Genomic DNA, 16,447 nt, shown 5'->3' with positions numbered 1-16,447 from the left:
TATACTAAGCCTTCCCTATCAAATTATAACCAATATTTTTTTCTTGCAGTGAGATGAGTTCATGATAGTATTATAATAAATTTGTTGGAGTTACACTTAAAAATATGAATATAAATCCTTGCTGAAATTTTTGGCCATATAGACATGTTGCTACCTTTCAAACTTCAGTAAAATATACTCCACTTTAGAAATGTCATGCTATAGTGTAACCTAAACAGACAATCCTTTTTTAAAAAAAACAAAATCTTATTTTATCCCCAATTTTATGTAGATATACAAAATTTGAAAATTGACGGAATGCGACTCCATTTTTCCTTTACCCTTCAGCCTTCTTTTTTTTTTTTTTTTTTGCAGAATAGCATCAACTTGATGTTCTTTCAGATTTTGTATTCCTATATCATTTGTAGGTCTTATGGGGGATTTAGTGTCCCTAAATGAACTACCAGGTTCTATCCCTACGTATCTCCAGCCACTTGATCTATCATGGAAGTAGCTGAGAAAGGAAAAGGAAATCAAGGCTTGTAGTTTTTAACAATTGTCATCTAGCTTCCATCCCAGGCTTTTCTAAACTGTGGCCCACCAGTTTGGTTGGACTTCATATGCCATTGAGGAAATCAAAATACGGTCACATATGGAAAATACTAGAATGTGTGACTATTAGCCAAACCAGAAAGATGTTGTGATATGCATAATTTGCATTTAACATGCATTTTATAAAGGAAAACAGAAATTATTTGGGGCTGGGAGAATAGACCAAAAAAATGGAAATGTAACCATTCTGCTACGTCACATTGAAAATCCTTATTTTGTACATTTTATTTGTATTATAGGAAAGTCCATGTTGGGGAAAAAAGACATTTTTATCATCAGAGCAGAAAATTATTCAACTTTTTCTCCTGTTGTAAGGAGAAAATAATTATCCCAATGCTCCTGCTGCTATTTGCTCATTAAAAATGTGCACATAAATGGAGTTTACTTAAATTACATCTCATTTAGCCTGGTGATTGTTCCCAATGATAGATACCGACAAAAGCAATGTCAGACAGATTCTAAAACTTCATTTAGAACTGAGTTCCCCCAGGCTAAGCCAGGCCAGACCATTAGTCACTTCTTGGGACATAATGTGGCTTTTGATCTTACAAAAGGCATCTGTATAAATAAGAAAAAAAAAGTTTCTAAATGTTCCCATTGTACCACAAAACTTTATATGGCCGCACAACAGTGCTCAAAAAAATACCTCTATTAATACTCTCATGAAGTGAAGAAAAAACTCATTGAAAAGTGGAGGGCTACTTTCTGAAGCTGTACTATGTTGACAAAATTACCTTACTTTGCAAAGTAAGTAGTAAATATGCAATCACCTACTGCACAGACACCTGTTTGACACACACTTGTCTTTATATCTCCCAGCAAGCATTAGCCACATTGTGGCTTGCAGTTAGCTATGCTACCTGGACATCTTTCAATATAATTATTAGTGTGATTTGTTAAGAATATACCATCATTTTTTAAAAATATACCCCCAAAACATACAGCATATTAAAATATTACGCTCATCATATAATCTGCAGAGAAGTTGGTGGAATTAGGAATCACTTCATGTTACATCTGTATTATAGGTAGCCCCCGAGTTACGACCAGAATTGAGCTCAAAATTTATGTTGCTAAGTGAAACATTTGTTGTGGATTTTTAAACGACTTTTCTTGCCACAGTTGTTAAGTTAGTAACTCAGTTGTTAAGTAAATCTGGCTCCCCCATTGACTTTGCTTGTCAGAAGGTCCCAAAAGCAAATCAAAGGATCACAGGACATTGCAATCATCATAAGTATGAGCCAGTTGCCAAGCGTCTGAATTTTGATCAGGTGAACGGGGGGTGCGCAACAGTTATAAGTGTGAAAAACGTTCATAAGTCCCTTTTTCAGTGCGGTTGTAATTTGAATAGTTACTAAGCGAACCATTGTAAGTCCAGGACTACCTGTATATCAGCTGCTCTCCATACTAGGACTAGTTGAATTTAAAACATAGTTCCAACTTTTGAATAAATGTGGGCCATAATTGAAGCATTTTTATTTGCTTGTTGAATTAAAAGTATTATAAATATGCTCAGCAAAATTCAAAAAGCTTTTATGAAACCTGCCAGTATTAGCAATAGCAATAGCACTTAGACTTATATACCACTTCATAGTGCTTTCACAGCCATCTCTAAGTGGTTTACAGAGTCAGCCTATTGCCCCCAACAATCTGGGTAATCATTTTACCGATCTCGGAAAGACGGAAGGCTGAGTCAACCTTGAGCCAGTGACATTTGAACTGCCAAACTGCAGCTAGCAGTCAGCTGAAGTAGCCTGCAGTGCTGCACTCTAACCACTGTGCTACCTCTCAATTACTTACAAATAGTCCTCGATGTATGATCACAATTGAGCCCAAAATTTCCATTGCTAAGCAAGATAGTCATTAGATGAATTTTACAATCTTTCTTGCCACAATTGATAAGTGAATTGCTGCAGTTGTTAAGTTAGTAACCGCAATTGTTAAGTGAATCTGACTTCCCATTGACTTTGCTTGTCAGAAGGTTGCAAAAGGTGATCACATGACCTCAGGACGCTGCAACCGTCATAAATACATGCCAGTTGCCAAGTGTCTGAATTTTGATCATGTGACTGTGGGATACTGCAATGATGGTTAAGTGTGAAAAATGCTCATAAGTCACTTTTATTAGTTCCATTGTAACTTTGAAGACTCACCAAATGACTGCTTGTAAGTTGAGGACAAGCTGTATTAAAAAGGAAATCACATTCAAAAATGTTTTTGTTTCCCTTTTGTTTGTTTTTTAATGTTTCTAGGCAACTATTCAACTAATTTTGAATAGCTTGAAATGTCTAACATTTTTGCGTACATATAATAAGTCTATCAGATTTTATGTTTATTAAAATAAAATTATCTGTGTTGGGAGCATAAATTGGGAGTCCTACAACAGTGATGGCGAACCTTTTTTGGCTCGCGTGCCACAAGTGTGGGGAGCGCAGGGGGGGTCAAGTGCGGGCGTGCCGCACCCATAATGCAACACGCGACCCCCCAGTGCGCATGCGCGCACAACGCGCGACCCCCCATTTTTACATGCTTTTTTCGCCCTCCCCAGGCTCCAGGGGCTTTATAGGAGGCTTCAGGGACCGTCCGGAGGCTTCCCTGAAGCCTTCGGAGCGCTTAAAACCACCCTCCGAGCAAACTGGAAGTGACTTCCGGGATGCTTGGAGGGTGGTTTTAAGCGCTCCAAAGGCATCAGGGAAGCCTCGGACGGTCCCTGAAGCCTTCGGAGCACTTAAAACCACACTCCGAGCAACCCGGAAGTCACTTCCAGTTTGCTCAGAGGGTCGTTTTAAGCGTTCCGAAGGCTTCAGGAACGGTCCCTTAAGCCTCCGGGGGGGCGGGGGGGACTCTTTTCACCCTCCCCAGGCTCCTATAAAGCCACTGGAGCCTGGGGAAGGCGAAAAATAGCTTTTAAAAAGGTGAACTCAGCTGGCCAGCGCGCGCATGCACGCTGGCCAGCGCCTCGCGTGCCCTGACAAATGGCTCTGCCACTTGTGGCACGCGTGCCATAGGTTCGCCATCACTGTCCTACAAAGATACATTTATAGAAGTATTTTGTATATTGTTGGTCCTATTGTGTCAAATGAGTTTTCCCAACAGAAATAGCTCTGTACTTGTAATCAGCCTAACCCCGTTAACTTTCAGCCTCCCCCTTTTCTTTGCAGAACAAGAAACCACTTTTTTTTAAAAAGAGCAAAGGAAGGGAGGTGTCAGACAGTTTTCATTCAGCCATAAAGTTACCAAAGATGAACAGTTATTCCAACATTATCTAGTCTTTCTATTCATATTTATATTGATTTGCCAATTCGATGTTCTTTCAATCAACCTTCCAGGGCAAAGAAGAGCACTGTTACAGCCTCTATGTACCAATAACACTTTTATATATCGCTTCATAGTGCTTTATAGTCCTCCCTAAGCAATTTACAGAGTCAGCATATTGCCCAGAAGAACCTGGGTCCTCATTTTACCGACCTTCAGAAGGATGGAAGGATGAGTCAACAAGAGAACTACTGTATTTATTCGAGTATAACGCGCAAAATTTTCTACCAAAAAAAGAAATCAAAGTTTGGGTGCGCGTTATAAACAAGGGCTGGGATGGGGTGGCAGTGGCGGCCGGTCCATTGAGGGCGCAGGCGAATTGTAAATTCGCACTGCGCCGTTTCCGGGCTGCAGCCGCTCACTGTACGCAAGGGTGAAGAAAAAAAAACGTCCCCTCGTCGCGTACAGTGGGCGGCCTGAACTGGGGGTGAGAATTCTTATTATCCGCTGTATGGTCGCCGCTTCATTTCCTCGCCTCGCTCACACGTTACGGTAAGCATTGCTTTTGTACAATTCAGTGTTTTGCGTACCGTAATTCAGTGTTCTTCATATTTTAATTGATATACTGGTACTTTCGGTATTGTGTTTATACCAGTTTACGTTGTCAATAAATGATTTTTATCATGGCCGCACGTGTTCAACAACGTTTTTTTGTCAATTACAATGCTTGGTGTGAAACAAAATTTTATACCGATTTTTAATCGAAAATTAGGGGTGTGCGTTATACACGTGTGCGCGTTATACTCGAATAAATACGGTATTCCTAAAAATAATAAAATCTATAAAATATTGAGAGGTTTGAAAGCAAATTTGTCACCAGATTATTCTGTTGATTCAAAGAAATATTTACTCATATGTAATGCTTTTAGCATGCTAAGTCCTACCAAAGAGATTTATAGAACTAAAAGAAGCATATCCTTTAGCTGTATTATTCTATTGTTATCTTCTGCCTAAATGTATCCCAAAACCTGGATGCATTTGCCCTTTCTTCTGAAAATCTGAGCAGCCAAACAGTATCTAGATCAGTAGTTCCCAACATTTTTTTGGCCATGCCCCACCTAAGCATCTCTAAAATTCTGATTCCCCCCCCCCCCCGTGACATATCATTCTTATTATTCAAAAAGTGAACTCCTACTCACACGGAGGAAGCCTAAAAGACCATTAACTTGGTGTAAACAAGGTTCAAATTTCCCCCATTAAAAATCAAAATGCCCCCCTATGAGGCGTGGGCCCAAAGTTGGGAACCACTAATCTAGATAGTGTTTCTCAATCTTAACAAGTTTAAGATGTCTGAATTTCATCTTCCAGAATTTCCCAGCCAGCATTCTGGGAGTTGAAGTCCAGACATCTTAAAGCTGCCAAGGTTGCGAAACACTGATCTAGAGAGAATTTATTCTGCAATATCCAGCAATGTGTGACTGCTGATATAGTGCAGCCTTTCCCAAGCAGGTACCTATTAGATGTATTTAATTCCCATAATTCACAGCTAGCAGGGAAAATGTACTCTTTTACAACTCAACTGGAGAACAAAATAATACACTTGACATGCTTGTAGTATTTGCTATGGGACCAAATACAGATTTGCTTGAAGAAATACAATACAATACAATGCAATGCAATGCAATGCAATGCAATGCAATGCAATACAATACAATACAATACAATACAATACAATAGTAGAGTTGGAAGGGACCTTGGAGGTCTTCTAGTCCAACCCCCTGCCTAGGCAGGAAACCCTACACCGTTCCAGACAGATGGCTATCCAACATCTTCTTAAAGACTTCCAGTGTTGGGGCATTCACAACTTCTGGAGGCAAGCTGTTCCACTGATTAATTGTTCTAACTGTCAGGAAGTTTCTCCTCAGTTCTAAGTTGCTTCTCTCCTTGATTAGTTTCCACCCATTGCTTATTGTTCTGTCCTCAGGTGCCGTGGAGAATAGTTTGACTCCCTCTTCTTTGTGGCAACCCCTGAGATATTGGAACACTGCTATCATGTCTCCCCTAGTCCTTCTTTCTCTTAAGCTAGACATACCTATCTGGGAATGTTTGAAAGAAGCAGGCAGATTACTTTTTAGCTGCAAAGTTGGATCCAGATTAGTGAAAAACTTCATCAATGGATGATCCATCACCATGTAAGTGGAGGTCTAAAAAATATGACTAACCAAAAGATGCAAGAACCAACAAGTATAGGATAAGTGTATAAAATGGGTCTTTATTATACTCTAATTAAACCCATAGATGAATCTAACAATTAAACACTTGACTATTAAAAATGGAAGAATTAATACACATGTTGAAAAAAAGTCAATCTATATAGTTAGTGGTAATTTTATGATCATCATTAGTCATTCTGTCATGCTTACTTCTACGTATGTTGAAATTTGAAGATACGAGCAATTTTCCATGTTCCTCATATAGAGTCTTAGTGGCTAGAACCCCAGTACCAATAACAGAGATGTTTAACCACAACTGGTGGTTGTGAGGTGGGGGGAAATTGCTTATTGTTGCTTATGAGATGAGCTCCTAGGAAGCCATAAAAATATACAATAAATAAAGTTATAATTCAGTCTAGTGACTTAGCACATTAGCAACAGGTTCTTGCGCAGCGTTCATCCGAAATAGAATTATTTGTGGCCACTAAAGTTTGGAAGGGATATGAAACAGGAAGCAAGGCCTTCTATGATTAAAGTAGACCTCAAAAGAAGATCTTTTGCTAGGCACACATATGGAAAAGTAGGTTCATCCATTAAGCACCAAAGATCCAATAGCCAAATTGTAAAAATAGAAAAAACATTTTCAATATCTGGGTGGTTAAATGATGATTTATAGCACACACCAATCTTCTAAGGTACTGGCAGCCCAAATATGTTCATTTTTCTGTGGGTTAGCATTGAAAACGCTTATTTCCCAATCTATTGCATAAAACCCAAACTCTAGTCTTTCATGGTTAATGATAAAGTCCTCTGGGTTTTTCAAAAAGTCATGCCTCTTAAAGAATATATTCAAACCAAACAAAACCAACAACTGTGTGTTGACTCTACTAAAAGAATGTGTATGAAAAATGTAGCATCACTATTTTGCACATTGCTGAGTTGCTCCCAAACTCCCTAACAGGATTTGCCTAAAACATTTCTATAGAAATAAAGTTTATTTTATATCACAGCTCAAAGAACATATAGTTCAGATCACGATGTAACATATTCTTTTTATTTCCATAAAACAGGCACCACACAGAATAGATAATCCTTCATTTCACAAAAGAAATCATCCCTCAGCTTTCCATCAACTCCTGATATTATACATTTACAGTTCACACACTGCATTTTTTCTATTTTCTTCAACGCAAATCTATATCAAGCAAACCAATCCTATATATGTTGCACCCACAGCTGTAACTAAAAGACTAGCTTTTACATAGCTTTTTCCAAAAGATCTAGCTATATACTTTTTCACGTTTTGTTGTGATTCTTAGGCAGTTTATATACAGCAAAGATTAGTCCAGAAACTGATTCTTGCAAGGTGCAATGATTACATTAAAGAGTTGGCTCTTTCAGCAACTTCACCAAGAATAATTTGAATCTGTAGCTGTCAGTAGAAATGTAGAAAGCAATGGCATGAAAATGATGAGATGGGGAAAATGCGGTGTGAAATCGTAACACCAACCTAGTTTTTTGTATGTATTTGCATCTTAATGTCAGGCATAAATACATAACTTTATAGACTTGCACTGTGGAATTACAATGTATGTTTCATTGCTTCCCCACTCCCAACAGATCGCCTTTTTAAGAATTAGAAAAAGGAAGGGAGAGATTCAATTTAATTGAACAATGCAAGTACCTAAGTAACTTTCTAACTTCCCCAGTGTGTTTGGTAGAAATCTACCAGTGCACAGCTAACCTGCAGCTGTTGGCTCACAACACTGTATTTTTCACTTTTATTAGCTCTAAACCACAGAAACTTGAAGCCTTTCAATTGTATTACTGGTTCCCTAAAGAATCCAAAAAAAGAGAACATTCTCCCTCTATATAAAGAGCTCCTACCATGAAAGGGAAACTTGTGGTGGTTAAAGAGCCTTGAGGAAACAGTTTTAAAAAGGGGGGGGAGGGAGAGTATGTTAATTTCGACTAAAAATCCATTCAGCTGGAGGAAGAGAAGTATTACTATTAGGGTGTAAAATCTATGCAATTTCATTCATTGTTTGAATTCAAGCGTAGGTACTTGGATGTTATAAGATGGCTTGTGGCAAAATGATGATTTTGAGTACATCTTCGCATGGTGGTTTTTAGCATTATTCTACTTTAAAGGATTTATTGATTATCTGAGTTATATTGTTGTGAAAATAACCAACGTTGTCAAGATATAATCCAGGTGTCCAAATCCATGGGCAAGCTTTAAATATACTTAGAGGTACTCTGAGAAAGGCTTCCAGATTCTCTTCAGATTCCAAAGTAAAGCTCATTACAACTTAATCTGATTGTTTGGAATTATTTTCAGAAAATCGGGATTTTATGAAATAGGTCATATTTACAATCAGATTTGGAAGAATCTGTTATAATAGCCAGTCTCAGGAAACGTGGTTTTATTTATTTATTGGTTTGTTATTTTTATTTATTTATTTATTTAATTTCTGATTTAACCTTCCTGTGGAGTTGTTTTCTAATCTACTTAGTGAGGCTGACACATAAGCCACAGAACAGAGCAGAGAGAAAAAGCTTACAGTGAAGAAGCACGATTAAAATTATGCTAGTCTATGACTGTAATAAAGATTTTATTTGATCTGAAATATGACCTTAATGGAGCAAGCAGTATAGCATGGAGGATTCCTGTAGCTACGACAGCTAAATTGCAACCTTTTATTATACTGTGTTTGCCCACCCGTGGTAAAATTGTTTTAGATGCCTGTTGCCATCATGTCATATTGACCAGGCCTAGAATATTGACTCTTTGTTATATATTTAATCTATTACATCCCAAGTGTTTTCTAAAGTGATTCTAAAGCAGAATCAGGAGACAAGTCAGGAGACAAGACTGTTAAATGCAAAACACAATTTTGCATTTTTGCAATCTTTTTTATTCCACCCATTTTATTTTTCTTCTTCTACGATTTAATACTCAGCTACTATTTTGTTACCAGGGCAGTGTCATTGCGTGACCCACGTGATTATTTAAGTTTATTTAAATGTTGTTATTATATGGGATCTCTCCCTCATTGCTCCCAACTGCGATACAAGTGGAGTCAGGAGTCAAAGCCTAGATTTGTATTAGGGGAGGATTAAGTAGCAATAGCACTTAGACTTCTATATCACTTCACAATGCTTTTACAGTCCTCTCTAAGTGGGTTACAGACTCAGCATCATGCCCCGCAACAATTTGGGTCCTCATTTTACCCAACTCGGAAGGATGGAAGATCTGAGTCAACTTTAAGCCTGGTGAGATTCGATCTGCCACATTGTAGGCAGCCAGCAGTCAGCAGAAGTAGCCTGCAGTACTGCTTTCTAACCACTGCACCACTGTGGCTCCTAAATAGTGTTCTTTCCCTTTCATCCTCACACCCATAATTGCCATCATTTCTGTTTATATTCCACATTTTTACTCAAACAGGCCCTCTTAATAGAGTACAAGCTGTATTTCTGAAAATAGCTTGATTTTGTCTTTATTTAATATTAAATGTGGCTAGGGAGTCTAGAAATGTCTTCATCTATTCTGCTTTGGAAAGTTCTTTTTTAGCTTCCTGATGGTAATGTCCATCGAGCTATGATAATTGTTTCCTTTCTTTTTCTTTTAAGTGATTTATTTATCACTGCTTTTTTTCAGAAGTTTCATTTACTTCAAAAAGGAAGCTTTTTATTGTGTATCATACGCTACGGAGTAATTTTTCTTTTTTCTTTGCTTAAAATAAGTAAACTGACTTTTTAGCTCCCACAAAAACACAACTAAAAAACCACACCATTTTTCTCTATTCCCCAAAAGCCTTGCTCCACAGGCCAGAGATATTTCTTTAGCATTGCTAGATGCAGTCAACGTTTTATTTTAATTTGGATGTTTCGTGTTGCATTCTTGTACATACAGATCTCAGATTTCATTCTGTGAAAAAACTACTTCTAATTCCAGAGGGAGCATCTGTCCTTTCTTTTACCTTATGTTATTACTGAGCTAAGCATGTCTGTTTTTTATTTTGTTACTTCCTGAGATGACTTCAATAAAGACAACTTAAGGGAAAACTTTGCTAAATCCAAGAATGCCTCCGTTGGACAGAAATGCATCTTTTAAAATGAAATTTGCATTCCGTTTAAATTGCACTGTTTTCTACAGCTATATTGCTGCTATGGTCCTGTTGGAGATTAAACTTGAAAACATTGTTCAAACCAGTTAGCTATTTATTAATAATGACCTTTCAAGGAAATTTCCTTCTTTATCATGAAACTCTAGAGGGGATTCTAGACAGTTTCTTCTGTTTTATATCCTACAGAATATGAGAATGTGTATAAAGATATTCATCAGCTTCATTTTGTCTGCTCTCTAACAAGCATACTCTAACCTCACCTCTTTTTGTTTCTGTTTCCTAAATAATAAGCAAACCATCTCCTTACTGTGGTCAGACTTTAAAAAATAAAATAACTGCTTTAAATGCAAAATTAGTATAATTTTCACGATTGTTTGTTTGTTTACTGAATATTATGTTTTAATATTCCATTGTATCAATGCCAGATTAAAATATTATTCAATATAGAAAATAAACAAGAGAAATAAATGTTTGAGCTTTTGCAAAAAAAAAAAAAAAAGCAAGTTCTGAATAAAGAGCTATAATGGCATTTATACAAAATGAAGAGACATGTTTCAAACTGATTCAGCAGAATGGGCAAAGCTATACAGTCCCACGTTGCTCACAGAAACCTCTATACTGTTCTTAAAATTTAGTTTACTGTTTTAAACAAGTTCTTCTTACAAAATTGAGCGAAGAACAATTGTCTGTTCCAGGGAATAAGGTTCACGTATCCCATTTTCTGATTCTTGATGACTTCCTGAGTGCCCACCATACCAAAGATTTTCAAAGCTACTGCCAATATTGGTTCAGAGCTTCAATAAAACTGCACGTTCTGTAGACGTTCATAAGAAAAACAGTTGGGATCCAAATATACTGTAGTTATAAAATTATGTTTACCTTGTTCTTCAGCCTCAGACAAGGTCATGAAAGATTCTTAAAATAAAACGGTGTGTGTGTGTGTGTGTGTAGAAGCATAATAAAAATACCTGGTACGATAACATTTGACAAAACTCAATTGACAAAACAGGTGAAAGTCATGCAAAGTTCAACAGGAACTGAATAATTTTTTTCATCTGAATATCTTTTATGGAGGGCATTCCAGACCATTGATAATAAAGTAAAGAAGGTGCATTTTTTCATTTTTTTATTGGAAAGATAATAAATAATAATAAGAAATAATACGTACATCTCCACTTTATTCAAAAGACATAGATAAAGAGGCATTAAATTGTAACATTATTATCAGTTTCAAGCCTGTTAATCTGCTATTCTCCATATGTCCATCTCTATATACCACTAAAACTGTTGTTGTTGTGCTTTTTAAGTGAGCGAAACAATGCATCATAGGACAATTTTTGAGCTAAGATACCTCGAATGGACTAACTTAAAATGTGTCCCAAATTCTAGGACCCACTATTCCTTAGAAATCAAATTTGGAGAAGTTGTAGCTGCTTCAATGAGCAGTGGCTGGTTTGCTGTAGTCACATGGTCTTCATGTTCAAAGTTCCATGACAGTTTCCCAGGCAATCTTACAATCCCCGGCTCCCTCCCACCTAGCAACAGCACTTTACCTTCCTCCGGGGAAGGGAGAGACCCTGTGTATTATTCCTGGGGACGGAGGGAGGGAGGGAGGGAGGGAGGGAGGGAGGGAAGGAAGGAAGGAAGGAAGGAAGGAAGGAAGGAAGGAAGGAAGGAAGGAAGGAAGATTTCTATATTCCCTGCCAGCTTTCCAAAGGAAACTCAATTGGGAAGCCGGCAGGAAGTTAGAAATAGCTCTAGGTCTCACTGCTTTTTTTGCCTACCCATGGTCATTCTTTTTCTTTGTTTATATAACTAACTGTCTCTGAAGCAATGATCCAATGGGCATAGGCTGTCTAGCGACGGTTAACTCCCTCAAAAGCATAAGACAGGCACTGGGACCAAAAAAAGGGTAAAAATAAGGATGGGCTCTTCATCTTGTTTTTTTTTTCTCTCTACCAAAAAAAGAAAATATAGGCATAGTTTTGTCTCTTTTTTAACACATAGTTCTCCATATGCAACAAGGCTATTGCCTTCAGCACTTTTCATGAACAAATGCTCAGCACATGGAATTGTTGGCACTACATGCATCCAGATGGCCAAGCCACTGAGGCATCACTTGTTAGAGAGTTAGGTGTGACAGTGAAAATATGCTTATGGTTGATTAGCAACTGCTGAAAGGCATGATATCTTTGGAAGGCACTGGTGACAGCTTGAAGAGAAGCAACTTCCTTTAACTCTTCCTAATACTCGGCATTTTTTAGTTTTTAGTTAGTTAGTTTGTTTGTTTCTGGTGTGATGGAGACAATGAACTAGCAATTTCCTATATGATAGTGGAAGTAGCATAAAAGATAGCTGAAGTATATTATAGTTCAGGGGCTGATTCAGGAATCATGTCTCATTCCAGAAATATGTCAGTTAGTTATTATGGTTAGAATGATGAAAACCTTCTGGTAAGAGAGTTGAAAGGCCAGAGAGAAAGAAAAAGCTTTCCCTGTGAAACTTTCCAAAATGCTTCCTTTTAAAAATATACAAAAGGGAATGTATTCTTCTTATGCTTAAGGCGGCAAATGATCTGACTGTCAAGAACCATACCAAACTGAGTAATTATTTTAAACAATTCAGTTATTTCACTCTAAAAATGTCTTCGGTTTTTCCACCAATTAAAAAGTTGCTTGACTATATATCTGCTATTAATAAGGTTCCCCAACATGATATGGTTCAGATATATTAGATGATTTTGATCTAAGCATAGTACACAAAATTGTATGATACAACGTCTTGCCTGTCAACGACTTCTTCAACTTCAACTGCAATAATACATGGGCAAACAATTGATACAAACTCAAGGTAAACCGCTTCAAACTCAATTGCCGAAAATACGACTTCAGCAACAGCTTCAGTCTCAAACTGTCTACGTGGACCTCACTCCATTTTTAAGAGAGCCGTAGAGGGGGAGTGCATAAGTGCACCAGTGTACCTAACATCCCTGTCGTACTGTCTCCATTCATCTGTATTTACTTCCTTTGTTCATGTTGATGTTCATACTTATATTCATTATCTTGTACACGTTTCACAAACAAACAAACAAACAAATAAATAAATATTAGTCTTTGGTCGCTTTGGGATTATTGAAAAGGAGAGGAAAAACTGCCATACACCAAAGACCTCTTAAAGTCAGAACTTTATCATAAACGTTAAACTATCATGAACATAGTCTTGCAGACTGAAGGCCTTGATATGTTCTTGTTTTGTTTCAGCCACATGTCTGAATAAAGGATAGACGGAGCAAAACCTCCTGTCCTGGAGTTTTGAAGTCAGGCATCACTCCCAATTCTGGTCAACTCAGTTGTTTTAGTTGATTTGGGGCCAGTTTTAGTGATTGCCAAGGTTTTTTTTTTAAAAAAAAAATTGGCATGCAGGCACTTTCCCAAGCAAAACAGGATTGCAACCAATCCCAAGTTCGCTTATGGCCTGGGAAAGTTCCAAAGACATTATTAGAATAAAAATGATGAGTGAGGTTGGAGCTTTGTTTTCTAGCAAAAATCAAATATCTATGGACATTCTCAGTCATCCAGGTCATGGTTGTCTCAAAGGTACTTTTCCAAAAGGCAACTGGACTCTTTTTTTTTTCTTTGAAGACATTTCACTTTTCATCCAAGAAACTTCTTCAGTTTTGACAGTCAGAACTAAAGAAGCTTCTTGGATGAGAAGTGAAACTTTTTCAAACAAAAAAAAAAAAGCCCAGTTGCCTTTTGGAAAAGTACCTTTGAGACAACCATGACCTGGATGACTGAGAATGTCCATAGATATAGATAGATAAGCATCTTTGGGACAAAAAAACCAAAAATATTTCTCATTTTTAACAGATCTGCATAATCTAGGTGAACAAATAAAATCAGCAGACATCATGAAAGTTGCCCACAGATGCATCTTTCCTATTTTGCTCTAGGATTGTGATGGCGAAGTTATGGCACACGTGCCTAAAGTGGCATGCAGAGCCATGTTGCCTGGCACGTGCGGCATCACCCATTTCTCTTCTGGGTTTCTGGCGTGCATGCACGCACAACAATTAGTTGACTTTTGTGTGTGCAGCAGTGCTGGAAAAGAGCTGGTCTTCCTTTCTCCGGCATGAGCATGCACATTGGCCAGCTGATCATTGTGTGCGCATGCACACCAGTAACTGGAAGACTAGCTTGCCGGTATGCATGTCCGCACAGGAAACTGGAAGTTCATTTTCTGGTGCGCACATTCCTCCTGGGCAGCTGCTCTTGCAGTTTGCGGCCCCAACGAGTGTGCATACTTCCTTTTCGGCACTCGCCATCACTGCTCTAGGATAATGAATTGAACCCAATTTATTTTCATCCTGAATTGTTTGCTGTGTCACGATGTTAAAAAGTTTGCTAGACATGAACTGACTGAAACTGACACTGAAGAGTTAAACTGAGAAAGCTTTATTGCGCAGGTCATAAAACAAAGTTATCTGAAAGTGATTTATTGCGCATGTCTTCACACATTCCAGAGCTTTTCCTTCTGATCTTTGTCCGCCTGCCAAGAAAAGCTGGCAGACGGAACTTTTATTATCAAAATGTAACAATTAGTTAACTTCTGTTTTATTTACTTTTATTATTTTTCGTATTAAAGTTTGTTTATTAATTAGAATATACTTCTCAAAGACTTTTCTTTTCTTTTCTTGACATCTTAATGATATGCTGCTGGGAATCAGCCTGGTCCATAAACCTCATTTTTCTCCAGGGTGTTTTTCCCGACATGCTGAACTTCCTTGCAATTTTAGGGAATAATTGCTGCAATGCAACAGGCATGCACGAAGCAACACATTTCACTTTGATAAAGCCGTTTCTTTAAACCAAACAATTTGGGTAACATTACATTGCATTGGGTCAGGATTTGGAAAAGGCTGTTCTCAGCCTTCCAGAAAGACTTGGCTAATGGATTAGGCACAGTCCTCACCAAAACTGCCCAGCCTGGTGAAATTTCAAAGTGCCTTAAAAAAGCTCCAGGTAATTATATTGTTATTTTAGAGTATTTTTCTCTAATACTTCCCAATCTTGCATTCCGATCTCTAGGGGAACAAAGGAGGAAAAGGCTGTTTGTGTGCCAGAGCCATCAAATTATTTTATTCTAGGCTAGTTTCAGCAAGTAAAATTTAATAAATAATAATTCTACATAAGGACTTTTCTGCTGCTTTAACAATTTTGAAACAGTATTTAGTTTCAAGCTTTTATTAAAAACACTGACATCAGCAGGGGTATAAAACTGATGGCCCATGGGCAGGATGCATCATGCGCTGGTCCCTACACCGTTTAGCAAAGGGGGGGGAGAATCTAGACACGTCACGTGAAGCCACTGTGACAATGTGACTCTGACACCGCTGATTTACAGAAACCATTGTATTAACAAATGGACCAAAACATGCCCTGATGTCACCTTTATGACTTCAATTCAACAGGTGAGAAGCAGAGAGAGCTCTCCACTTCCTATAAAGCTGGTCAAGTAATGACAAGTCTGTCTCTGTGCTTACAACACAAAACTAGCTTTTTCAAGGGCTGATTCCATGTGAGCTGGAAACCTGGTTAAGGAAGATTCTAATTCACATGGAAGCATTTGTGTGTATGTATCTTCACCCCAACTGAAGACAATGATGCTATATGTTTATGTCACCAGTTTTACTAGGGAATATTCTAATGAATGTTGAAGATTCTAAAATAGCCCCTTTTAATTCTATCACATTTATAGTCTACTGATTTCTCAATAACTTATATAAAACTACACTGGAATGCCAAATCTGTTGAACTAAAGGCAAGATGAATTAAACAAACTTGGATATTTACAGAAGGAAAATACAGACCCACTGACATTGCCAAAAATGGCTAATGCTATTTGGAAAATGACAACACTGAAAGGAGAAACTGGCTGTATACCAATTCTTCATATTTTATGGAGCAGATGAAAAGTTACTCTGTGGAATATATGCAAATAAACGTTTTTAGCAAGGCAGACAAAAGAACAAGCAGTTTAAAGAATCAAAAGATAGAAATGTTACAATGGAATAAAAGGAAGATGCTCAAATTTACCTCTTCTCTATGGTTCTTTATTGGCATACAAAGAATGCTTTGTGTTTTATAGCCTGTGATTTGGTCCACTTCAGCATTGAATCGGGGATCCTGGCAAAAAAAGAAAATATGTAACTGTGCATACCTTTTTTCAAAAATTATTCTCATTTACTTATTTCATAAA

The 16,447-nt window shown here is 37.6% G+C and overlaps 1 protein-coding gene across 4 annotated transcripts in view; it reads right to left on the bottom strand.

Moving 5' to 3' along the window:
* PDE5A (phosphodiesterase 5A) overlaps positions 1 to 16,447 on the bottom strand; it is a gene marked incomplete at its 3' end in the record, with an annotated part of 105,111 nt that overhangs the window by 46,382 nt on the left and 42,282 nt on the right. For all 4 annotated transcript variants that reach the window (XM_081959958.1, XM_081959959.1, XM_081959956.1 and 1 more), the window contains one exon: positions 16,285 to 16,374. In XM_081959958.1, coding sequence (XP_081816084.1) covers positions 16,285 to 16,374 — 90 coding nt within the window. The remainder of the gene's footprint in view (positions 1 to 16,284; positions 16,375 to 16,447) is intronic.

The sequence above is a fragment of the Natrix helvetica genome (assembly GCF_964273705.1).
Source record: "Natrix helvetica genome assembly, chromosome: 7".
Classification (NCBI taxonomy): domain Eukaryota; kingdom Metazoa; phylum Chordata; class Lepidosauria; order Squamata; family Natricidae; genus Natrix; species Natrix helvetica.
The sequence above is the reverse complement of the archived record's forward strand: the minus strand, read 5'-3'. Positions and strand labels throughout refer to the sequence as shown.